General features: G+C 39.5%; 1 protein-coding gene across 2 annotated transcripts; it reads left to right on the top strand.

The window, feature by feature from the left end:
* Positions 1 to 122: 122 nt before the first annotated feature.
* On the top strand, positions 123 to 24,672 carry FBP2 (fructose-bisphosphatase 2). Of its 2 annotated transcripts, none has more exons than XM_021531140.3 (7): positions 123 to 4,624; positions 7,293 to 7,455; positions 8,362 to 8,454; positions 13,125 to 13,265; positions 14,443 to 14,580; positions 20,626 to 20,745; positions 23,863 to 24,672. In XM_021531140.3, exons 1-7 carry the CDS (start codon positions 4,452 to 4,454, stop codon positions 24,055 to 24,057), a joined length of 1,023 nt encoding a protein of 340 aa, XP_021386815.1. In that variant the 5' UTR covers positions 123 to 4,451; the 3' UTR covers positions 24,058 to 24,672. The 2 variants fall into 2 exon arrangements, with proteins under 2 accessions (XP_021386815.1, XP_085424248.1); XM_085568122.1 differs by lacking the exon at positions 123 to 4,624 and adding an exon at positions 4,631 to 4,869.
* The last annotated feature ends 1,554 nt before the right edge of the window (positions 24,673 to 26,226 follow it).

Here is a 26,226-nt window from a genome sequence, read left to right as displayed (position 1 = left end):
TTTGTGGTTACAGAAGAGCCACGTGTGCTGCAAGGAAATACTGTGTTGCATTCAATATCTAAGGGGGGGAAATAATCTCACCTTTTTTAGACGAGCTACAGACTATCAGAGTATAGCCAACTCTGTCCTCTTTTAAAAGTCCTGGGAAGAAAACTCAGCTGCCTCTTACAATGAGTGACCTTTCCTAGACCAGTGTCTACACTGCAGAAATTGCTCACTGTACTTCAGTCTGGGTTTACTGTGATGGAGAATTAATGTTTGTGAAACACGGGAAGTAGTGCATGTTAATTCTGACACATGATGTTAATAGTGCTGATTGTCACTCTATCAGATCCAGTTACACAAGGGTGGAAAATGACATTTTAGTGTGGAGGGGTTTTAATGGGATAAAGAGTATGTGTAGACAGCTCATACATACACAGTTTCTGCTGTGATGAGCTGGCTATCTTTGCCAAAAATTAACCTTCTTACTTGATGAAAACATGAACTTGTGTATTGCTAGCAACCTCCACCAGATGTTCTTTGTGCTATGTTAGGATTGGGGATTACCATGGAAAAGGATTCTGCTGTGCAAGCAGGAGGCAGGTGCAAAGATCCCTCTAAAGCATACTGACATTTAATATGCTCATTCAGAGCATACGGCTGGGAAGAGCTCTCTAGGGCTTGGGGCTGTCCAGCACTGTGTTTTTGAATCAATTAGAATCAGAAAATCTTTGCTATTTCTCACTGCCCACTTACCTTCACCAAGCTCAAAGTAAGGATCACATGGGTGTTGCTGTGGGTAACCTGCCACTGAACACTGGCTCAGTTCATGGTCTAGGGGTGCCATGAGCTATAAACCTGCCTGCCTGGAAGCTTTGCATCTATCAGTGCAGGTGGCCTGACTGAGTATGGTTCTTCTTGTAGAACAAGAGAGAAGTACAGGGAAGCTGAAATCCAGGGTGCAAGGGCATTCTCTTTGAGGACTCAGATAAAAACCTGAGGATCCTCATTCTGACTGGTTATGCTGGGACATTTGGAGGCACACAGGCAAACCTTAGACAGTTGTATATATGCATCTGTTCTCCAAACTGATGGGGCGAGATGTTTCTGTCAGGGACTGAATGGCCTAGTTTCTGCTGAAAATGTCAATTCTGATGAGGCTTTGCTAATGGAGGCAACTTTCAGGGACCTGAACGCTTAAAAGACTGAGAGTGCTGGTAGTAGTCAGTCTGGACTACAGTGCCTCAGTGGTCTGTTATCATGAGTCAGCAGACAGAATCCACAGCAATGTTTTTTGCCTGCTCACTGCAATTCCTTGTCTGTATTCTGCCCTCAATCTTTACAGGAATCTGGACTGCATATATCTATTTTTAATACACCCTACTGACAGCATGTAAAGGTTATAGGAGGAAAGTCAATACTGTCCGTGTTTGCTAGGTCAGTACTCAGTGGTTTGGTTTTGCCTGTGGGCTGACATTTCATATTTAGCATTTTACCCATTGTGAGATGGGTTTATCTTCTAACCAGTAATGCATAAGGCCACATTTGAGCAACATCTCTGGCTAGCCACCAGTGGGGAGAACTACTTAGCAAATTACTTCCATATCCCCCTTTCCAGAGCTCTCCAGTACAGAGTGGGAAGGTGGATTTGTCACAGGGACTGCTGTCAGCCCCCGCAGCACTTTTACCCACTGCACTCCTCAGAGGCTGCATTGTGCCCTTTGGTGAAAGGTCACTGGCTCCAGTTTCAGCTGGCGCCATCCAAGCAACTAACATTTCATATCTATGAGAAAAGGTGTCACCTTTAAGGCCCAGGACTGGCCCATGCACCAGTGCAAGTATGAATAATCCCCAAGAGCTCTTTACAGTAGAGGGCAAATATTCTAGATTTGAAAAATTGAGGTATTTATTTTTTTAGCCTTCCTATACTATTCCAGCACCTTGTACTGAGAGGTTCTCAGGCTTATAGACAATAATCACACATTTTTTACACAATCTGATTTCTCCCCTCCCCAAAAGAGTAATTATTTATATGGTCTAATCATTTGGGTTGTTATGTTTTAGTGGGATCACAGTACTTATCAAAACAAAGGGTGAAGTTTTCATACAATCCAATTTTGTGCCTTTATCCAGGTTTTATTTCTTTTTGCTGTACTTTGCAATATTTATGGAAAAAATGGTTGAAGAATATGTGTTCTTAACATAATAGTGTAAGTTAATTTCTTATTTAAGGACTCTTATTTAAGAAGCTTAAAGAACTGTGCTTTGTATATATTAAAAAATCCAATACCTATTAAATACATTCACAGATTTAAAAAAAAAAAAAAAAAAAATAGTGGACTTATTAGCTCTGAAAACACTCTTTGAACCACTAACTCCAAAACAAACTTTCTGTTAGAAGATGATCTGAACTTTGTCTTTTGGACCAGTGTAAAAGATTACTTGGAATCAACAGAATATCTGCATGTGATGTTTTGACAAAAGTTAGAAGTCATAGGCCAACCCTCGCCCCATTTCTTATTTACTAATTTGATTTGGTATGCTCATGGTATTCCAGCTACATAGCAGAGAGATTTTGCACTAAAAGCATTTTAGTACGGGTCAGGCTGACAGCTCCCATGATGATGAAATAATGTGCAGAATGTAATGGTTGTACTTTAAGCCAGCAGGTATTTTTGCATGTATAACTTGAAACTTTCTTTTCTTGATCCTACCAGGTGCTATCCCAAAGCTCCCTACATACACTATTTTGTCTGTTCAAAAGAAGAAAGTCTCCTAACCAGGCAGAATATGCTGTGCCACATTTGTCTTGTGATGTGAACAGTATCCTGTACATTTAACTATATCACTGTAGTAGAAAAGAGAAATCTTCAAGATTTCTTTCTTCTTCAACCATTGCCTTAGACGATGTAGCATAAAACCTGCCTGTTGCTCCATCTGAGCAACTCTGTTCATGAGTCCTTTCTCCACCTTGGAACAGAACTGGAAAAATATCCCCAAAGTTAAGCACATGGGATGGAAGCAGCACTGAACTCTGTCTTTCTGCTTGTGGCTAGTGTTCAGTGCTCTTGGTCTCTAAAACTCTTTCTTGCAGCTGATTTCAAAGTAGAAAACTTTAGCATTCAAATCCTTCTAAAACCCTACAAATAATTCATAGAGGACGAGACACTTCTAGGAAAATCTGAAGAAATGCTTCAGCTGCAGTTCCTATTAACACATTAGGTATATATTTTGATACTGAATTTTGTTTTTGCCTTCTTGGCAAGTTTTTAGTGTAGTAATTCGGGTTAAAGGAATAACAATGAATCTTAATAAAACTTTTATTCTGTTACTCCAGATTTTCTTGTTTTGCTGGTGGGCTTCGCATATCTTCTACTTTAAAATAAGAGTGCTGCTACTAAGAAAGATGAAGGCTACAACATGTAACAGCATATAGTTTCTATTACTGACTAGTCAGAGTGGGAAGACAGTACTGTAATTAAAATCCATAACTCCAGTGTTTCAGACAGCATGTATCTAACGCGAAATCTAATACATTACTTGGAGAGTTTCTGTCTACCTTCGCATTGGCACCATGTGTTCCTAGGATATTTCTTGTAAGGAGTTACTGGCAGCATCATTGCAAATTTGGACATTGCTATACTTACATGGTGCACTACAACATGAAAACCAACATAAAATTTTATTTTGTGAGTTATGCCACTGACACGCTTAAATCAGAGAAGCCTGATTTGTAAATTATTGGAGACATAATTACTTTGTAACTACACAAGCCACAGCTAACCAATACTAATTTATTCAAACACTACAGTATTAGCAACACAGACCAGGAATTAAATCATTAAAATGGAGCTGCAGCAGACCAACTAGCAAAATAAAACACTTTAGGAAATAAATGCATGTCAATATGCACCCCTTCAAAACCCTCCTTCAGGGTGGAGGCCAAAAGAGAGTAAAGAAAGAGGACTTAAAGGGAAGGGAACTTCACTGTCAGAGTCACGGTGCTGTGGGACATGGTGGCACACATGGTTAATGGTGTCTGGTGCTTTAATTTCTGGTGCCCTGTAAACATAGCCTTGGCTATGCTGAACCAATTGCTGAACAGGATCTACAGGAAATCCATTTCCAAGAACGTAGCCAGCAAGAGTTTTGCATTATAATCAGTCAGATGTACAATGAGAATATGTAGCTAGATCTGCACAGAGCTAATTTCAGTGCAGGCGAGCCCAGAGGAGCAGTAGTTGTTCAGCTGTAGTCCTGTTTCAGGATCCTTTCCTGCATCCCAGCGGAGCCATGGAGTGCAGTTATTCTGAGCACGCAATCACATGGTCTCAGAAACATCTTAATAAATTCTGACCAGCAACACAGCCAAACACAGCTTCACCTCAAAATACAACAGCTACCCAGGACCTCAACACAGCAAGAGAGCATCTTGTCCAGCTGAGAAGGAGGCCTGGTACCCCGCAAAAATGACTGACAAAAGCCCCTTTGAGACGGATATGCTGACACTGACACGATTTGTCATGGAGAAGGGACGCCGCGTGAAAGGAGCAACAGGGGAGCTGACGCAGCTGCTCAACTCCATGCTGACTGCCATAAAGGCCATTTCTTCTGCTGTCAGGAAGGCAGGCCTGGCCCACATGTGAGTCCTGCCTTGCACTGCTGGGAGGAAGAGGAGGCAGAGAGACGGCTACTGGCATAGCAAGGCTGGGGAGTGGGCAGGGATTCATAAATACCTTGGAAGTGCCTTTTTTAAGCTGAGTAAGGCCAGACCATGGATTATCAAGAGTGGGAAGCAGGAGAGCTTTCTTTCTGGAGCATTTTAATACTGAGTGCAAGATAGACATTTAAACTAACTGCTGTTATATAATATTTTGTTCTAAAAATGTAAGTCAGAACAGAATTTCAATGCAATGCTCACCTTGTTATATCTTGCATTTGTTGATACTAATCTATTTTTACATCTACTGTGAATTTGTTAAAAATCACACCATGATATTTTTAATGGAAAATATTTCACTGTGATATTTTCTGCTAACATCCAAGCCCTCTGCTGAACTGTACAAGTCAGGGCTTGGCTTGTCTTGGGAAGCTGATTTTCTGCCTGTCTGCTGTATAAGAAATGCTCTAAAGTAACAGCCCTGAGAGAAACTCCATGCCATACCTGGCTGCATTTCTCTTTCCTTCCTCAAGCAGTATCCCACGTGCAGGGTTACAGGCAGGGAGTCTCAAAAGGCCCTCTATGAAAACCAACAATTTGGCATCTAGTATTTTGCAGATGGAATAAAAAATGGCCTTAGCAAAACTTGGAATGCACTGAGTTGTTCCATATAGACAAGTGCAACAGACATCAGTCTAAGTCTTTTAATGGTGATCTATCTGAAGGAATTCAGAGATAATATGTATTGAAAGAGATTTTTCTGAACATGCCTCAGTATGTACTTACACCTGCATGCATGAAAGAGGCCAGGAATATATTTGTGAAAGAAAGTCAACATTTATTATTTGTTCCAGGATTTGAGGTTTCCTTTCCTCCCACAGAAAGACCAAAATGTATGACCCTAAGTGTTGGGGGAGATTTTGTGCTTCTGTTGATTATTTGATCCAAGTCCTCAATCATCTTGGCAAATAGTTAATTCAATGTCTCAGAACTATTGTCCTCACTTTATAGTGCCTAGAGAGGACAGGAGACATACTCAAAGTGAACCACAGTTTCAGTCTCCTATGCCCTTAGTAAACTATGCTTTGTCTATTTCATTACTAGGTGAAACTGAGCTATTTTTTCTCCCTGACTTAAAGGAAATGTTGCTTTTACATAATTTTTATCTTTATATAGACAACTTCTGAAATAGTTTGTAACAGCAGAGAAACTGATAGGCTAGAGGTGGAATAACCTCCAACAGTAATAACAGTAATCCTTCTTCCTCTTTCAGAAAAAAAAAAAACAAACCATCCATTACATTAAGGAGCAAATGTTTATTTTTCTGAACAAAAAAGCTTTAGATGTTGTCTCAAAAATTTCTAAAGTATCCAAGCATACAAATTAGTAATTTGCACCATTCAAATTATTGAAACTAACCATGAAATTTCAGGGATTCCCATGGCAAACTTTCAACCACTGTGAAAGTGGCTTGCATCCATCTGCATTTGTGTAGTTAAAGAGCTCTGATTTTTCTACTCCCTCCAAATAGGACGTGTCTTCTTTAATGCTGTGTCTTCTTTAATGAATTTTTGACAAATTTTCAATTAAAAAGTGAAGGAGAACATTTTCCAAGTCATAGACTTGAGCTGTGATTGTGCCTGAAAACACACTAACTGGAGAATAGGTACTTACCATTCCCTGAAAATCATGGTCCTTTTCAAAATCTTAAATTTGGCACACAAAAATAAAATGTCCCAAATACTCAATACTTCTGAAAAGCACAGGCAGCTTTTAGATTTGAGAAAGGTGAAAAACCTACTCCACTCCCAGCTCAGGCCTGCCACTGACTAACATCCTTCCTGGGACTAATTACTTGCTTCTTTTTCCTCCTCCCTTTCCCCCATCTGCCCCTGCCCCATCCACCCTCCCCCCCCAAGAAAAAAACAAAAAACAAACTTTAATGTCTCTAAATGAATAAAAAAATCTTTTCCCTGGATGCTTTTCATATTTCTAAGACACTCAGAACATGCACATTGGGCCTAAACAGTGCTTCTTCAACTGGAAGTCTCTGAAACATATATACTACTACACTGTGTCCATTAGTATTTTGCTAAAATCGGAATAGGAAAAAGAAGCGTCATCCTAACTCAGCTGAGGATCACCAAATAAAACAGACCTTGATCCTGAGATACAGTTCCACATGGCAAATTCCCCAGGGATGCCTTTAAAGTCTTGATTTGGGGCTGGCGTGGTCTGAGTGAATGTGGGTTAAAGGACCACCATGGTACTCCGAGCAGCTAGTGGCAGAAAATACTGCAGATGCTCACTGCACTTTCTGCTTTCTCAAAACTGCAGCCAACTGCTTCATGGGGCTGCTGAGGAAGCCTGGTACTTATCAGATGGGCTGTAGATTCAGCTTCTGGCCTGGAGAGCATCTACACAGGAGCAAAAGGACCCAACTAAGGCCTCAAAGAGCACAAAGAGCATGCTTTTATTTTCTACAGCAGCAACAGTCTTATAATGCTCCTTAGCTGTTTCATCCAAAGATTATCTAAATGTGTAGGAAGATAAGATGAATGAACAACCTAGACTTGTTATGGTGTTTTTTCCCTAAAAACCTGTAATGTTGGCCTCTTTTGGGTTTCTTGACATTTTTACTGTTCTGTAGGTTTGGTATAGCTGGCACTGTGAACGTGACGGGGGATGAGGTGAAGAAGCTGGATGTATTATCCAACTCCCTGGTGATTAACATGCTCCAGTCCTCCTACAGCACCTGTGTCCTGGTCACAGAGGAGAACAAGGAGGCCATCATCACCCCGAAGGACAAGCGGGTCTGTGCAGCTCGGGGCTTCGGGGGGTTGTCGGCTCAGGCAGCACCAGGTGGCACTCTTGCTTCAAGTATGAGACCTGGCCCCCTAACTCAACCCTTCCCGGGAGAATCCAGAAAATTTGCACCATTTCTGTGTTGTTTTGATTAATAACTTTCGAGGGCGGCATGATTTCAACAGCTAAAAGAGATGTGGAGAGTACAATTGTTATTAAAGTTTTGTGAAGCGGGGGGAGAATAATTATTTTTAAGCTTGTTAACACATCCCAAATCCCAGGTGTAAGTGTACTGTTACATTCCCTGACCACCGCTGCGATGGTTTTGGATTACGTTAGTATTTAGCAAGATAAAATGAGATGAGGGGCTGGCAGACTGGGTGTTAAATTACATGTCCAAAGGAAACACCTGACCGCTTCATCAGGCTTCCCCCAGGAGGGGATCCTATTACAACGAGTTACTGTTCATGCTGATGTAACCTGCCCTTCCCCGAAGATTTTTTTCTTTCTGCCTTCTTGCCCTTAAACCTCACAACGCAGCGAAATCCTTTCATTCGCAGCAAAAAGTAGCAGAACAAAACATGTTCGTTCAAGAAAGATACTTGCTCCCAGAGTGAGTCCGTCCTTTTGCTTTTAAACAATTTCTTGGCAGCAGAGGACTGCTCCTCTCTACCATCTATTTGTGCTGTCTGAGCAGAAACGAGTCCTCTCCAATTTCTCTGGCAGGCCCTTGGGGAGTTGGTGCTGTGCTGCAGGGCCAGCTGGGTCAGCAGCGCAGCCTTCTCTGACAAGCTGTATCAGGCACACTTGGAGGGCTAAATGCTGACATAAAAACATGTGAGTTTTCAAGTAAAAGGAAATAATAATGTGAAGCAACGTATCATTAAATGGTTCCCTTGTCACTTCTGTTTTAGGGTAAATATGTGGTGTGCTTTGACCCCCTTGATGGTTCATCCAATATAGACTGCTTGGCACCAATAGGAACAATTTTTGCTATCTACAAAAAGGTAAGAATAGCAAATCATACATGGCATGATTTACTTGGTGAAAGGAAAACATCTTGAGTTCATAACCTTGCCTAGTTTCTTTCCATGGTCCATTATGTGCCTCTGGGCAAAAGGGGAGCCTTAGAAAGAGTAGATGAACACTTGATATTCACGCGTGCTAAAATGCTGCCTGAATTCACAGGAAGGGGACACCCAGCCCCGTGAAATTGTTAGGTGAAAGCACTTCCTTCCTCCACACACAAAGGCACTTAACTACAAGGATCTCACCCCCAGGGCAGCTGGTTATCTCCTTCAGTGATGCTGGGGGCTCAGCTAGGTGAGTATTTGTCCTCCTGGGCACTCTGCGGGGCTGGCAGCCCTGGACCGTGCCGTGTGGGCTCTCAGCGCCAGCTGCTGTGCCCCTCATGGATGGGAGTCCGTGAGGATGGAGATGCTGGGGGCTGGAGGAAGCAATCCTGCATTCATGGGGCCCGGTGCATGTCTGCTCCCGTGGGGCTACACAGAGCAGCAGCTGCGCAGGCAATTACAAACACCGAGAGTTACAGTCATGCCAAGTCTTGTGATTTGTGTGCTAATCTCCCAGCAGTTGGTGCTTTTTCCAAAGCCTGAGCTCACGGTCATATGACTGTGGGAGACCCTCAGCCATCGCTATTGTGAAATAACAGTTTACAGCACTTGTGACTTCAAAGAAGTTTTTGCAGACTCAGATGTTACACTTCAAGGAAATGAAGATATTTTTTTCAAGTCTCTCACTTTTTACCTCATAATTTTCATCTGGCTAGTCCTTGGGTTTTACATCTCTTGTAGGTAATAGAATAGTCATCACTGTTGAGAACATGAATCTACTAGTGAATCAAATAGTTATGGCACAACCTCAGAGGGCTGTGGCACAAGCCAAGTCCTGGAATTTGGCTGTCTGCACTGTTACCCACACAACGGATGCTGTGCAGGCCAGACAACACTGAGATGGTGCCTGGGTATGATTTTTTTACTGGACCACCTCCAATACCATGCAGTATCTGGCTTTTTGCAGTGAAAAGAGTTTGTCTGTGCTGATGAAATCTATGAAATGTGCCCCTATGTTAAGCAGAGAGACCTCCACCCTTTTCAGTTATCTTACCAAATATACCCTCCCTAAATGACAACAGCATCTCCCAATATTTGCAGTAGACAATAACATTTTCCTGTGAAATTATTAAATAAGAAGTGTTTTATTGATTGTTATTAAAGGGTAGTATGAAAGAATAAAAGTGAGATGTTTATTCCAGTTGATAAGTATCCCTTAAGAAAGAGAACATTATTTTAGGCCTTTTAAGATTCATTAATAACATTTTTGAAAAGGTAGAACCATTGTGATTCCAAAGGATGAACCTTAGCATCTACCAGTTCTGATATGAGCTCTTGACTGATTTTCTGACCAAGTCTCACCTTAACTTTAATTCCAAAGGCACACTCTCCAAAGCAGAAACATTTGGCTTATTTTTGGAAAAAACCAAAACAGATAATAAGCACTCTTACAGAAAGGCCAGACTTGGACAATACATTTCAATCCTGAAAACAGTTGTCTGCTCCCAATCCAGAGCCTCCACCACAGTGGGAGGAACCATTTCATCATGTCAGAAAAGCACTCTATCAGTTTCTTAGAAAAACCCATAAGGAAATAAATGCTATCTCATCTTATTTAATTTTCCACCTGGCCTTTGCTTTCTGAGACCAGGGTGGTGCAGTTGAAAATCAGAAACACCAGAAAAGGGGGGCTGAGGCAGGAGCCTTGCTGAATCAGCAGGGGATTGGACAGCTGCTGCCACTGAGAGACTCAATTACCAAAATGTCTAAGATGTGGTGGCAATTAATGCTTTTTACTTGGGTTCTTCCCTGGTTTTCATGCCACTGAGCTAAATCTACAATCCTTAAGTCATACTGCACAAATATGCTATGAAACTCTCTTGCTTTGTTTCATTTTGGTTTTAATTTGTAACTTTGCCCAACACCTCTGATGGATTTTATTTGCTACCCTTCATGGACAATGCCCTCCCCTTCATGTAGTCCCTCACAGAGAAGGTGTAAGAATTCAGTAAAAACACAAAGACTACTCTTGAAACATATGATTCAAGTGGAGACCTGGAAATCAAGTCATTTTAGTGCTGCTCCCAGTGTTGATGAGAATTCCCTTATGTGATGTCAGGCAAATCACAAACACAAAAAAATTCAAACTCAGATATCACCTGAGGGTACCCCTATAGCCAAATTCTGCAGCCTTTGTTTCACCAGCTTCACACCAATTATGAGTTATAGTGACAGAGTCACTGTAAGTCATAGTCCATCTATCTATTTTATTGTTTTGCATAAAGTCTCTAAAGGTATTTCACTACCACCATCATAGTCAAAATATAATGGACAGGAAATCCATCTGTGCATGAGAGAAAAGAGAAAATAGCAATTTCAGAGTGTACTGCCCAGCTTAATTCTCTGGTTTGTTTAACAGAACATGGTACTTGGCAGGACAAAACTCCTGCAATCCTAACATTGAAGCATCAGCTGATCTGTAGCTTTTTCACATTTTAACTAGCTCTGCAAAATCTTTTATCTTTTCTTCTTCTTTTTGGAAGCTAGCTCTTGGAAACACAGTTGTGAATAAGGATGAAAAAACAAGTGAACTCAGCCCAACTGACTATATACCTTGAGGGAAGAGTTCCTCTGCTTTTTTAAGAATAGTCAACAAAAATATAGTTTCTCAGTCATATAAACATAGAAAATGCATTTAAGAAATAGGACTGAAAGCTTCATCTCAGAAAAAATATATTTTAAAACAATATCATAAATAACCCAAATACAAACGTGTTGTATATATACTGTATTTTAGAAAACAAACCATTTTGCTCTATACTATATAAAGAAAAAAATATTTTTTCTTTAATGAGAAGAGCATGCAAAAAGCTATGACAACCATAATAGGCTTGAAACTAACTGCCTAAATGAATGTTTAATTCAGCATTTGATGCTGAAATAATTAGTCTGCTATAGACAGCCATTGCCTTTAATGGTGCGATGTATGTACCATAGGGGTATATTTTCCAAAGAGATGAAGCTGCAAGGATTGTTCTGCAAAGTATTAGCTACTATTAGTCAATTTTCAAAGCTCTGAAACATGCAAACAGAAGTTTAAACTAGTTTTCCTTCATTATCTGCATTATAAACTCCCAGAATAAGCAGCTTGACATAGTTTCAATGGACTGAATACCATGTATATTTGTACATGCTATATTTCATTTCCCATGATGAGCTGGTTGTCAACTGGATTTTTATTTCCACAGAAGGACTTGGCAAAATAGTAATATAAGGACTTGAGCAAAATGTTAAAAACTGTAAGTGAAGTGACTTAAGTAATGAAGTCTCTCAGCTGAAAATTAAAACAATTTGATGTGAAATTACTATCTTTGTGTACCAAGAAAGGTGTTGTTTTGGTGTCCCACATCTCAGTTTTCTTCAAGGTGTTGACAAACAACGTTGAATGGGAACTAAAACCCTGATGGGCAAATATTTTATTTTCTACACAACACAGTCTTCATGGATTTAAATTTTTTTAACCAGATATTCAGGGCTAGACCTGCTGTTTCTATTTAGCTGCAACTCAGGCTAAGTGAGCCTGTGCAATCATTGAGAAACTGAGTTGGGAACAATAAAATATTAAGCCAGGGCCTGAAGAAAGGGGGAGTGTTTCATTTCAATTCCCCATAGACCACCATCAAAACTTCTATAAAAGACCCACCACAACTGATGGACTTTTAAGAAAGCATAAATATCAAGGAATCCCTACCCATTTTGTAGTATCAGGAGATAAAGGCTGCAACCAGCCTTCCCAAGTACTGTTGGCTGCTCTCCTTACCCACCCCATCAGAAAAACTCTTGTAAGCCATAGCTGAGACACAGCCCTAAAGCTGACTGGAAATATTTGTACCTTGTCTCCTTGGGCTGCTGCTGATCCATGATAAGCAAAGTGCCAAATCAAAATATAAGTGTCAGAAATTGATCAAAAGCATGAGGTAAAATGCTACCTGAATGTTCTATGTAGAGTTACAGATGAGTACCTGCACACATGCACATTTTACATAACCAAACACATTTGTTATTTTGTATATAATATGGTGAGCATTGGTATATAATAGATGAGCATTTATATCCCTCCAGTTATGCATCCCTTCACTAGAAGAGACCAATGTAAAAACTTGTTTCCATCATATGTACTATGGAAGCATTTTTTCTGTAATGTTAATGACAGCATTTATCTATCAGATATTCCCTCTGAGGGGTGTCAATATGACAGCTTATGTTACATTTACAGAAAATTAGTATCTCTGCTCTGTCTCAGTTTTCTGATGATCCTCAGTTAATAGCTGGGAATATAATGCTAAGGGATCAGCTTTGTGGCATGTATCATATTGATTGCGTGACATGTATAAAATAACAAACTCACAACATCCTCCCTCAGCATGTGTATGTACCTGTACCAAACTTGCCCTGAACAAGGGGGGTGTAGCAATCTCTTGTTTTTAAGTTTCAAACGCCTGCATAGACAGAAAAAGGAAATCTGTCATACGTTGTTGTTGAAGTGTTGTTTTTATTGTTCATTATCAGAATTTAACCTTTGGCTCATTGGTAATTTTTCTCAGGAAACAGATGATGAGCCCTCTGAAAAAGATGCTTTACAGCCCGGACGCAATATTGTTGCTGCAGGCTATGCCCTGTATGGTAGTGCTACGCTGGTTGCCCTCTCCACAGGGCAAGGAGTGGACTGCTTCATGCTGGATCCGGTACAGTCATGGTTTTAATCACATTGCCACTGTCTTTTAGGGCTCTCTGTGCTTGATTGTAATTTTTTTTAATCCTTGTCTCTGTCATTTATCCCCTTTATACAATTATTTTTTCCACGTCCTGGAGCATCCCACCTACTCTTTACAAGTATGTAATAATATATGAAGTTGCAATACCTGCTTGGTTTTTTCCTACTCAATAGAAGTGAAATTGACTTAAATTCTCAGTTAAGTGTTTGAAAACCTCTTCATTCAAACCAACACTTAAGAAAATTTAATTTGTGTCTTTATATTCACTTAAAGGAATCTGTGTTTATTTTATTCTTGATTTTTCTGTCTCAGTAAGAACATCAGCATGTTCACTGTTTAGCCTGAGGCAAGGACCATTTTTTTGATAGCTTGAGGCAAGTGATGTTTCATTTCCTGAGTGTAGTAGTTTTATGGCTGTCACCTAAGCTGCATACCCAAAAATTTGCAAAAGCACAACAATGCCTGTGCAATTGAACATGTGCCACTCTACAGTGCCCAGGAACACAGTGAGTGTTACTGTGGGAATGCAAGAAGATCATTCATTTGTAAAACCAGAATCAAATATGGGAAATAACATAGTTATTATTATTGTTTTATGGGTTTTTTTAAGTTAAAAGGATGGATTATTACCAAAACTTCTTGTAATGTTTATAAATAATATCATTCCAAGTGGAAAGAAGTGGGAGGTGAACTGCTCTGCCTGAGACAGAGAAAGAGAAGGTGAAATTTGAAATCAAACTGCAGACAGCAACACATGGGTGTAGCTGACCACATTCACATTAAGTTATTACACAAGACAGGCAAAGAGAGTCCAAAAATCAGAAGGCAGTGTCATTTCTTAATTTGCAGTCTTATGATTTGAAGACAGAGATTCATGATCCATCTGCTTTCTGGGCTGATTGGTGTTCTTTTGATACTCTATTTCAATAGGGTTTTGTTTATAGTACCGACTCAACAGGTTTTCATTAATTTAATGTAAATTCTCTGCTTTCTGCTCTTTTTGAAATATTGTCAGTTTATACACTAGATTGGTACTGAAAGGATCAAGCTGTGCTAGCATTTCTGCCATGGCTAGTGTGACCACTGTTACAGAAATTCAACAAAGTTTTCTGCTGCCTGCTAATACCTTATTTATCCTGTCCTGCAGGGTCTTGGTGAATTTATTTTGGTGGACAGAGATGTTAAAATCAAAAAGAAGGGGAAGGTATACAGTCTCAATGAAGGGTATGCAAAGTATTTTGATCCTGCAATGACAGAATATTTGCAAAAGAAAAAATTCCCTGAGGTAAGAAAATATTAGCACTATACCCAATGTACCATGCACTGGCAAGCACTGCATTCCATGCAATCCTGGCTGATGGAAAACTATTTGAAGGTCTTCCTGAGTTCAGACCCATGTGACCCTTTCATACCAGCTGGTCCATTTTGGATATGCATGTAATGGAGCAGGTTTTTTGGCATCCTGACATCTTTTTTAACTTAGACTTTGGTAAATAAAGTCATAGCTTGTTTGTGTAAAGTGCCCAAGAACTAGATCTTTCAACAAAACTCTGGAAATGTGCACGTCAAATTTAGGGATACCCTCATTTTCCAGCTTTATCTGAATGTGCAGTTCAGTAATGTGTGCAGCTGGGCATTCAGGGCTACGTTCCATGTGCTGCCCAGAAGGTGTTTGCAGGAATCTGGGTGGCATCACCTTCTCCTTCTTGTACCTTCTTGCATCTGAAAAATGCAGTATCATTCTTGTACAATCTACTTGCATCATATGGAGCATGAACCATCCTGTAGGCTGAGGAGAAAACCTAAACAAATGGTGTGAGGCACAAATGCACTATATTTGGTGGTTAAAAGAGAGATACCCTGTGTCTGATGAACTTTCTTGCTGAAAGACATCCCATGTCTGATGAACTTCCTTGGACAAATACAGTTTGATATTAATTTATCAATGCTAGGAGGACAGGACACAAGCTCTCAATGAGGAAAGCTGGAAGTTCTGTAGAAAGTGTGTCTGTGAAGAGTAGTTCATAATGAAATATGGTGATGTGGATTAACTCAGGATTTAAATTGGTCAGGAAGCTGTTTTTAAAGCTCTTCCTATCAAAAAATGGTCATTATTTTTAAGCTATTAGTTGTCAAGGATACTTGTAATATGGTTTGTATTAAATAAATGGATTCAGTAAAAACCTGAGGATGCAGTAAAAGGGAAATATAATGAGTAAGCATTTACACTATGATAAGTCCCATGATAAGCTCCTCCTTCTGAGCTAAATCTAGATTTACTGTATCAGCTATAGCTGCAAGACTACTGACTAAATATCAAACCCTCCTTTTCATATTACCCAGACTGTAGCTACAGAAAGTCTAACATCACAGCATTCTAAATATATTAACTTTGAATATTTGAGATTTTTTTGAGGCTCCAAAGTCTGCATTCAGTTCATCTGTGAGAGAAACAGAAACCCACAACACAACTTTCTTACTTCCTGAAACCTAATCCAGCTGGGAAAGTGAAGAACATCTGTGCTTCTCATTCTGCTGGTGTGATACCAGGCCACATATTCAATACAATGCACTAAGACTGGATTTATTAATTTGTGTTTTTGCAAACCACCAAAGTGTTGTTTAAAGTAAAGTTCTTAAACAAATGCATCAACCCCAGGCAACTAGAAAAAGACTGAAGATATTTCAAACTCTGTGGAAAGACCAGACAGAGGCATTTCCCCACAGAATCAATGAGGACAGCTCTATCATGTGACTTACTAAATCATAAAGTTAGTATGTACCAGAAAAAACTCATTTGCAAACACTATTTTATCTCAAATCTGTGCATCATTTGATGAAAACCTATTGAAATTGTTCGTCTAATGCAACAGAAGTTGGCAGATATTTTTGTTGCTTTAAAGCAAGCAGTACAGAAGTGCATGGGTTATTTGGGACACAGGAAATCTTCTTAGTTGTGCTGAACAGTCACATTTTTTGCTGCTCTGAGATGTGCAGTTGTCAGCATGAGAAGAGCAGAGGCACAAATGTTATGGCCACAAAGCACAAGGAAGTGCACCACCTATCTAAATAAAGCTTGTTATGAACCTGAGTTTTGGAAATAGCAAAACTCAGTTCCTTGATTTGGAAAGGACGTTAGAGTTGCATATAGGGGAGGACTAGACAGAAAAGGTTTTACCACTTCTCTGTAGCAGGAAATGTGCTTCCTGGCCTCATCTGTAAGGCTGCCCAGCTGCGGCCACATTGGTGATGTTCCTAACTTCCCTACAGGAGCCAGGTGGAGATTTTCACAGTGTCAGTCTCTGTTCCCTTCTCTCCAGCATGCAGAAGGGTACTGAGGCTGTCTGCTGAATATCCTGTGCCTGTGACCTGAGGAGAAACTGACGTATGGGCATGCTGGAACACCTTGTTCAGGAAGATCATTCACCCTATACTCTTCTGGCTGCTAAAAGCCAAGAGGCATCAATTTTAGCTATTTGTCACTTTTTTGCATTTTTCTTCCTTAGATTTTACCTCTATTAATTCCTTTCTGTGGTTTTAGGTCAATATGTTGTTCAGATGACTCTCTGACATTGCCATGAAAAACTGAAAAGTTAAAAATATAACAGGGAAAAGTGCAGTGTTTTCCACAACATGTCCTATGTTCTATATAATTGTCATTAGCAACAAAACACTAAAAATCAACCATTTATGAGTAGAAGAGAGATTTCCCCTTGTTATCTAACAGCAGTGTCCCAGATCAGACAGCTCAGACTACAAAACTGCATTGACCCTCAAATTTTCTTGCGGATCACCATTTGCCTAAGGCATAAATTTGGAATGAAAACACTAGAAAAATGCTGATGTTCTGCAGGCCAGACCTAAGCCTCCTACTACTATCATGCAGTGGGAAACATATCTCTAACCACATCTCTTCTGGTATGAAAGTGAAGCTGATTTTTTATTAAGCATGACAAAATCACACTGCTGCTTAAGCAGTTTGAAGAGCAAGCTCCTGTTTGCAAAGTTGTCTGTAATTTAACATGTTTACTCCAGTCTGCAATGGTTAGTGGCTGCTGCTGGGCCAGAAATCCTCTCTGCACAAATTTTACTATAACTCCTCCCCAAAATGGGTTCTTCCTCCCATAATGGCTGCAAGACCCTAGCTTCTCTCTGGCACTGGAAGAATTTTAAATACTCCGTGGACATTGTCACACTTTGCTATGACACCTACTTTTATCTTTGTTTCCTACAGTCAGGCACAAGAGAAGCTGAGTCTCCTCACAGCTTGCGGATGATGAGAGCTATGCAATTGAGACTCCCTGGTTAAGAATTTGTCTCAGCAATGTCATTAAAAACTCGCCCTCAGCAGCATATTTCAGTATGAAGCATTCTTCTGTCACCTAGCCAAGCTGTGTCCAAGTGATACAAAAAAGCGAGTAAAACCACTATTCTTTTCTCACTGCATCTGTATGTGGAGTAAGGAATGCAAGATGTTGCTGTTGTAGCCTGTAGAAAAATATTTCTTTCCCCACTCCCACCTCCTAGTAATCATATTTATATAAGAAAAACCTGGTCTTGTTCTGCTGTGGAAGAAGAGGGCTGTCAAAAAACAGTAGAAGAAAGAAATGAAATTTTTACTACTATCAGAATTTGAATTAAAAAAAATCACAGGACTTATCCGTTATGAATAATTTTTGTTCCTTTGAGTCAAACAAAAAAAGAAAAGCAGAAGAAGGGGTAAAAAAAGAGTAGCTACAAATTTACTCAACATGGATGCTGACCAAGGGAACATGAAGGTTCTCGAGCTCTTTCATTGTCATTAACTAAACAATCAGAAATGCTTACTGAGCAAACACAGAGCTTGGCATTACTGAGAATGTGGGATGAACCTGTCTAGCATTCATGCTCTATTATTTTGTTTGAGAAGAATGCCTGGGCAATATGCCAATATGCATGCAACTTACTAACTTTCTTATTGGTAAAAGAATGCATGAGCAACAAAACTGGAGAAACAAGAAATAACAGTTCACTAACTAAAATGAGTATTATTTCTTCCCATGCAGACAGCTATATGCTAAGGGAAGTAAAAATTTTATTTCAGTATGCAGTTCCACCGATAACCTTATCAGAAGGGAGGAACTTATCTGTATTTTTCTCAGCACAGTCTCAGCATTGTGTCTCTAGCTGGTGAATACCTATCCGGGTAAGAAGCAATTAAAATTGTCAGTGGCATCTCATGATTTTAGAATATCCTGAGTTAGAAGGGAACCCACAAAGCATCCTTCGCATAACACGGTCCATGTACACACAAATTATGTAAATAATCTGCCTGTGAATAGGAAATCTGTCAGGTGATGTGTAGACAGGTGGCTCATCTGTGCAGCTCATGGTCACTAAATTTCATACCTGTGGTTTACAGAGTCCTTATTTGACAATACCATAGAAGCACCTTAGCAGTCTGGTTCAGGGGCTGCTTGTTAATATGTTATGACTTTTCTTAGTGTTCAACAAATTGTTCTTAAGACTCAGTTGATCACCTTTTAAAACCACAAAAAAAAAAAAAATCCTTCTTTTGATTGCATTTTTAAACGTTATTTCTTTAACTGAAAACTCACAATTGTCTCTCTATAATACCTGTAAAGGTGTTTGGTTTTTCCTGGTGTCAGACTTTTACAATTGCAAAGGCATGAGTAGAAACAGCTGTGAGATGGAGAAGCTATCATCTGAAGCCTAAATATGCAATTATTTGGGCATAAGCCATGAAAAAAAAGGGAACAAATACTTAAAAGCTTTGTTCATTTGTGCCTACAATTAATAGGACCAGATTTAAACAAAACTAAATGCAAAAGCTCTAGGCTGTGTCTTATCCATCAGTCTTTCATAGTTTGCATTGTTTTCTTCTGAATTTTTCATAGTGCTTCTAATGTGTGCAACATGAATCATAAAAAACAGCATATGTAGGGTAGACCAAGGGTTATTACATAGCCTGGAATAGGTCTCTTTTCTGATTTTATTACCAGCTATATCAAAAATCCAGGTCTTATGTTTAGCAGCATAGAACTTAACTTCCTAGTGTTCTGTTGCTTTATAATGTGTAATTTCATGAGAATTTTTCCATTTTAATAGAGAGTAATTATCAATTCTTCACAGTCACATTGGACAATTTGAAAAAATTATTCAAAATAAAATTACATTTTTCACTATTTTTCTTCCAGTTGTGGATTTTTTTCCCCAGCCAACCTTACGATTTTGCTGGGAAAGATGACTAAATTGTGGTGTCTGAAGGTGTTGGATCTGGCATTGCTGAACAATGTAGTAGATTTCTATATGTAGTATCAGTACAGGATGAGCTTTGTAGAAAGTGCTAAGATCTTTTGTTAGGAAACTGATCCAGACAGAAAAAGCCCTTCTGAGATGTTTTCAGACTTTCAGCATTGTAATGCAAAACATGTATGTGTATTAAATATTCATGAAGTTTAGTCTCTAGTAATGATCTGGGAAGATGAAAATTCCTCCTCAGCTTGATTGAAGACAGACTGAGAAATGTGAAACAATCAGCAAAATTATTTTCTTAAAAAGCTTTCCTTCAGTTTACATTTGTATATTGTGTGTCCGCTTTGTAAATGTATTGTAACGTTAAATTTCTTGAATGGAGCTTATTTGGTCTACTGTATGTACTTCAATTTGTTCAAGACACCTTGCTTGTCTTCTATATCTCCTACCTACCCATTTCTATGACCAGCAGACCTGAGACTGAAATGATTGCTTGATTGCTCTTGTTAAAATGGCCTGTCCTTCAACAACAACAACTTCTAAGCTGAGAGGAAAATTACATTCATTAATAAGTCGCGATCTCCCAAACTAACCTGCTGAATGAATGCTATGACCAATTGCACAATTTCACCACCTGACAAATAAGCTAGAAGATAAAGGTTGGAGTCCTCTTGGACCCCTCTGGACATGTAGAGGAGTGACACCACCCTTCATGCTCTGGCTTAGGAAGCAGTGAAAGATCAATATCAAATGGTTTTGAACTTGTTCTGATAAGGTGAAGATGTTTTCAGTCCCTTGGATTTTTCAGGCTGGGGTTTGATTCCAAATTTTGCCCCTAAATTACAGGTATTCTGGTTTGCATACTGTGAATGCAGGTCTTTAAAACTCTTATCTTTGAGCCCTGTAGACAATCACATCTTACTGATGAGCTTAGGACTGATTTCAGGGTTTGCAGTATCTATAAGCAGTCATTGACTTAAGTAGCTTTGATTCCTGTTTCATAGCAAAATGACACTTTGCCATGTTGCTAGTTGTCTAGCCTGATAAATATCGTGCTTTGCTCCATGTTTTCCAGGATGGCAGTTCCCCATACGGTGCCAGGTATGTGGGCTCCATGGTCGCTGATGTTCACCGCACTTTGATGTACGGTGGGATCTTCATGTATCCTGCTAATCAGAAGAGTCCTAAAGGAAAGGTATGTAATTTGAATTCCTTTCTGGTGAACTTTGCCATCCTAATACCTCTGGTATTACCAGAGCAATAGTTTAGATAAATAAATAAATAATAATGTTCCACTTTGGAAAAAAATATTAATGAAAAAATAATGGTCAGCAATTGAATTTAGGAAAGAAATTTAGGCAATTGTCTATTTAGGCCAGAAATCTTCCTCTGTGTTTTTATATTATGAAATATTCAAGTGGTTTTCACTGCAAAAGACTTAATGATTTTTCTAAATGTAATATTTCAGTATCAAAGAAACCCATTGAGGCACTGTGCATGGTTGGCAGATACAACATGGATCTAAGGAAAACCTCTGCACTTTAAACGGGGAACAAGAGTTATCCCACAAGCTGGTGGGATATGCTGAGCCCCAGAAAGGGTTTTTTCCAATGCTAGAAAAAATGTTTTTCCTACCTTATGTTTCCCAAGGACACTGGGCTTATATCACCAGCTTTGCAAACTCAGGCTTCTACTACCTGATCAGAAAAAGTGATTACAGTGGAACATGGGCTTCATGAAGTATTTTAGGAAAATATAAGTTCCCATTTGGACACTGGTACAAAATGCACTGTGACAATGCAGTGCAATGCAATGCAGTGAGTCTTTGAAAGTGATGGACCATGGACCATTGTGAACCTCAACTTCTCTTCTGCAATATCAAATACCCTTATTATCAACTTTCTAAACAAATATGTTTTAAGAGACCTAGTCATACATCTGTGGACCAGCAGTAACCTGCAGGTCATCCCTAGGAAATCATTGGCTCAGTACATAATAGGTTGGACATGGTGCTCTGACTCCAAGAATACATTCTTTCCTGATCTACACCATACTTAACACCTTCTATTTAAATGTTTTTGTAGCCATGGCTAGTACATGAAGGAATCTGCCCCGTCTCCCACACTGGTCTCAGAATATTCCAATATGTACAGTCTTTAGGGAGAGAGGACTACTGGTTTCATCATGGTGATCTTGTATTTACCAAAATGCCAGCAGATCCAAATGGTCTTCAAAGCAAAAACAGGGTAATAATTATCTTCAACATATACAGCAAAAAATGTCTGTATGTTTGTCCAGTCAAAAATTACTTAAATTTTTGAATTACCATCCCATGGAAAAATACCACCCAAAAAGCTCTCACTAAATGATGTGGATCTGTTTGTACAAACTAGAAAGGGACAAAAAGGAATTTGCTGTGTGAGAAAAATTGGATTTGCTGACTGGCCTCTTCAAATGAAACTTTTTGTTTTGAAATCTCTATTAAACCATTGTTGAAAGGAGAGAATGAAAAACAGGACAAAAGTACAAAGGAAAAAATACTTACATAATTTTAAAGAAATAAAGGTTTCCATAGATCTAACCCACATTTATTATTGGATTGCTCTGGCTTGAACTGCTAAGTAAATGGAGTAATAGAAGAAGTAAAACATACTATCATTAAAAATAAGTTTTCTTTCCATCTCAGAGTGCAGATGTATATAGTTGTTTTCACATATATATTTTCTTACTGGAAAAATAATACTCTTGTGGCAAGTCCCCTGATCATCTTTCCTTGCAAAGACAGTCTGTGCACTAGGTTAGAGAGATGAAGAGAATCAAGTGTCACTGGAATTGATCTAAAGGAACTGATCAAAATCTTTAGAGTAAATGTGAATTACATGAATGTAGGTCCTAAAATGTATACAGATCCTTGCTTAAGTTGAAGAAAGAAAACTAAATGCTCAATAAACAGTACAGGACAAGACAACAAATAAATATTTTCAAATTATATATTTTGAATAATATTTTTATAAACTTAAGGCTGATAGTTCTCTATTAGGTGAAAATGTTACACCTATCTGAAGACAGAGCCCATCTGAAGATTCCTAAGTGCAGTTGCACTGCTACCTGATGAAAAACTGCTTTCCTCAAGTTGCATAGTCATAGCTCAGCAACAAGAAACTTGAAATGTGGTTCCATGGTGATACCACTGCTGTGTGCTGGCTCATGAGCTTCCAGAATTGGACCAAGCAATAGGGAAAAGAGTGAAAGATACTGGTCCTATGTTGCCTCAGAGATGGAGTCCTTGTACCAGAAGTAGCACTTCAGTGGGCTTTAAAGACAAGAAAGAAGGTAATACAGTGCTATTTAAGTTGTTTTATATCATGGTTTTATTAAGGTGTGCTAAAGGCATGATGGATAGTGAAGTCCTGTGCTCAATCAATTTCTCTGCTTCTATATACCGTAGCATTCCACACTTCTGTTTTCCCAGAAGGCTTTTCCTCTTTTGTACGTGTCAAGAGTCCTTAAACAAAATATGTGCTAATATTGTTGTACATGAGCATTTCAGATAAACCTACTGAAATAATATTTGTTCAGAACTGACCAGCTATTGTCGCTGTTCATTTAAACACAGAAACTTTTGGCATATGCCCTAAGAATATTTGCATTCCACCAGAACACACACACCCCAAGAGGTAATATTAAAAAAAAAAGTAAACAGATATCAGGGTCCAAACCAAAAGGGAACTTTTGCCCTTAATAAATAGCTGCAGCCCCTTCTGAAGCCACCATCCGGATAAGTTCAGGCCACTAGTATCTACCTGCATTTCTGAAAAGAAGCGATAAAATCCTGAAATTTGAAACTGGGAGCATCAAGTTTCAAACTCCAAAATATCCTGACTAAACATAACATGATTATCCCAAACTCTGAGTTAACACATGAAAACTCCATATGAGAAGATGTTTTGGCTTTTCCTTCCCAGTACTGTTAGCTTAGCCAGCTTAACTGTTTTGCTGATGCCTGCGGGACACCCACTTTTGAGATTTTTTAGAAAATACAGCTTCACTGGTACTGCATCTCCATGTCAGCTTGGAAATTATAGTGGTCATGCCTGGATGTAAGGTTGGTGCACTGTTCCTCCAAGCAGAAAGCCTTAGAAAGGGTGAGAAGAAGAGAGGGAAGGAAGGGCTCTCTGAAAGACATTGCTACTTAGGTCAATTGAAGTTTGGTACAGTATTTTCTAAAATCACAAAAGGAATGCTAAGTTTTAGCAAATCCTTTGATATAATTTCCCCCAAAGTCAATCAAGTGTTTCCTCTTTCTTTCTAGCTCCGACTTCTCTATGAATGCAACCCTATGGCTTTCATCATCGAGCAGGCAGGTGGGATGGCAACTACAGGGACTGAAGCAGTGCTGGATGTGAAACCTGAGAATATTCACCAGAGAGTTCCTCTTATACTTGGCTCTCCAGACGATGTGCAAGAATACCTTGCTTGTGTACAGAAACACCAGAAGAGCAGCTAAAGACTTTCCACATCAGATCTGGCTTGTCCATTTTCAGTCTCCAAGAAAAGTTTTACCTGTCAAAATACTGGATTCTGGCATTTACCACCAATCTCTCAGTGAAAGCCCCAGTTCACAAGAGCAGAAAAAATAGTGAGATTTTGTTTCTCCTTGCAGGCAAGTGTAAAAATCCTTTAATTCTGATTTATTCAGGGCAGTGCAGAGACAGAGTCATGATAATCAGGAACTACTCACTTTATATATTAACAAAAGGAAGTGAGTTTAGTCAGTATCCTCATTTCACCTGAAATTTTATATCTAACATAACATGGATGGCATAATTTGTGACAGGACTTCTGCATCAATATTTGCAATGTCATTATCTGGATTTTCTATCAGAGACTTTCTTACAGATGCTTTTTATCTTGACAGCCCTAAGAAAAGCAGAAATCTAATGCTGTCTGAAACAATAATTTTAAGCTGCAAATTATATTTATTTTGGGTAATTAATAGAGATTAAAAGGTTGCAGTGTTGCCAGGGTATTTAATTTATCATAAGAATAGGAAATGTCATGTGTTATTTACACATACCTTTCTAAGCACAAATTACAATAAACCATGGATGTAACACCCAAATCATTCCTATTCTGCTGATCCATTGTCCGCTGCAAGAGGATACAAAGACACTGTTATACCTCTATTTTCTCTTAGTTTGAAAGGTTCTTATTTCAGATGGAAGCTTGCACTTTTGCACATTATATTGCCATCACTAGTCACAGCGTTTTCCTGTCCTTAAGTGGAAGGGAACAGCCAAGTTTTGTAGGTGCTTGTTGTCGAAGGGAGGAACAAAAGTCAGATGGTTTGCAGAAGCTTACAAAACAATTAGTAAATTCCACACTTAGCATAAGAATTAATACAAGTTAGTCCCTGATGTCCTAGAATACGTACACAACATGGGATTTGGATTAAGAGGTAGGGCAAAAGGGAGAGAGTTAGAGAGAGAGAGAGAGAGAGAGAGAGAGAGAGAGGAAGAGGAAGAGACAGAGAGAGACAGAGAGAGACAGAGAGATGATTTAAACAGGAGGGAAAAGGCAAGAGAGACACAGAGAGAGAGTCCTGTCTCCAGCATGGCTCCAGGTCCAGGGACAGGGGGTGCACATGTGCCTGGGCTTTGTGAGGATACCTTTTATTCTCCCTGCCACGAAGACAACTTTCTCATTTTCTATACAAATTAGTTATCATGCACAGTTCTTTCAGACCTTTCTGAAAATGGGTCAGAGGGCTTCAGGTGTCTTGAGTGGTCTTGATCCCTCCCTATAGTTCATGCATGCCCCCTTCTCAGTCTCATTCTGGTGCTTGCACTCTGTTGTCCTTATCTCCAAGAGTCACAACAAGGATCTTTGTCCTGAAAAAGTGCTGCCCTACTTCTGTATGGCCACCTTCTCCAGCTACACCTGGTTAGTTCTCACAGTGTGTGCTACCAACAATCACTGGTTGTTACTACCAACAATCCTTGGTTGGCTCCACAACTATCTCATTTTTGCTGTTTACACATTGGCCCTTTGTCCTAGGGAGTCATGATCCTGCATGACCTTCCTGAGAGACACCTTTGACCTCTTCAAAGACCTACTTAGAAGAATCCCATGGGATAAGTCTCTAGAAGATAAGGAGGCCCAAGAGAACTGGTCAATATTCAAATATCACTTCCTCCAAGCTCTAGATCAGTGTAGCCCTATAAGCAGGAAATCAAGCAAGGGGAACAGCAGATCTACATGATGAGCAGAGAGTTTCTAGAAAGAAATTTCTGGGATGCAAAAAAAAGAGCAGGGCCCTGTGGAAGGACTATAGGAACATCATCAAAGAATGTGGGGATGAGATAAGGAAGACCAAGGCCCACTTGTCATTGACTCTGCAGCAGCAAAATGAAGATTGGGAAAATGTGGAGGCACTGCTGAATCAGATGGGTGTCCTGGTGATAGAAATCACAGAGAAGGTAGAACTACTGAATGCCATCATTGTCTCAGTCTTTACTGGTGAGGCCAGCCCTGAGGAGTCCCAGGCCTCAATCGCAGGAGAGGAAGGCTGGAGAAAGGAAGACTTTGCCCTGGTCATAGAGGGTTAGGTTAGAGATCAGCTAGAGAAACTTAACACCCATAAATCCATGGGCTCTGATGGGATGCACCCATGGGT

Source organism: Lonchura striata, chromosome Z (genome assembly GCF_050655825.1).
Source record: "Lonchura striata isolate lonStrDom1 chromosome Z, ASM5065582v1, whole genome shotgun sequence".
Classification (NCBI taxonomy): Eukaryota; Metazoa; Chordata; class Aves; order Passeriformes; family Estrildidae; genus Lonchura; species Lonchura striata.
Note: the sequence above shows the minus strand (reverse complement) of the source record. Positions and strands in the feature narration are given on the sequence as shown.

Bases quoted from the DNA above. Each gene is read 5' to 3' on its own strand.
- FBP2 (XM_021531140.3), top strand. From the start codon at position 4,452: ATGACTGACAAAAGCCCCTTTGAGACGGATATGCTGACACTGACACGA. The intron at 7,456-8,361 runs GTCTGTGCAGCT...CTTCTGTTTTAG, and splicing joins TCACCCCGAAGGACAAGCGG to GGTAAATATGTGGTGTGCTT. The intron at 20,746-23,862 runs GTATGTAATTTG...CTTTCTTTCTAG, and splicing joins AGAAGAGTCCTAAAGGAAAG to CTCCGACTTCTCTATGAATG.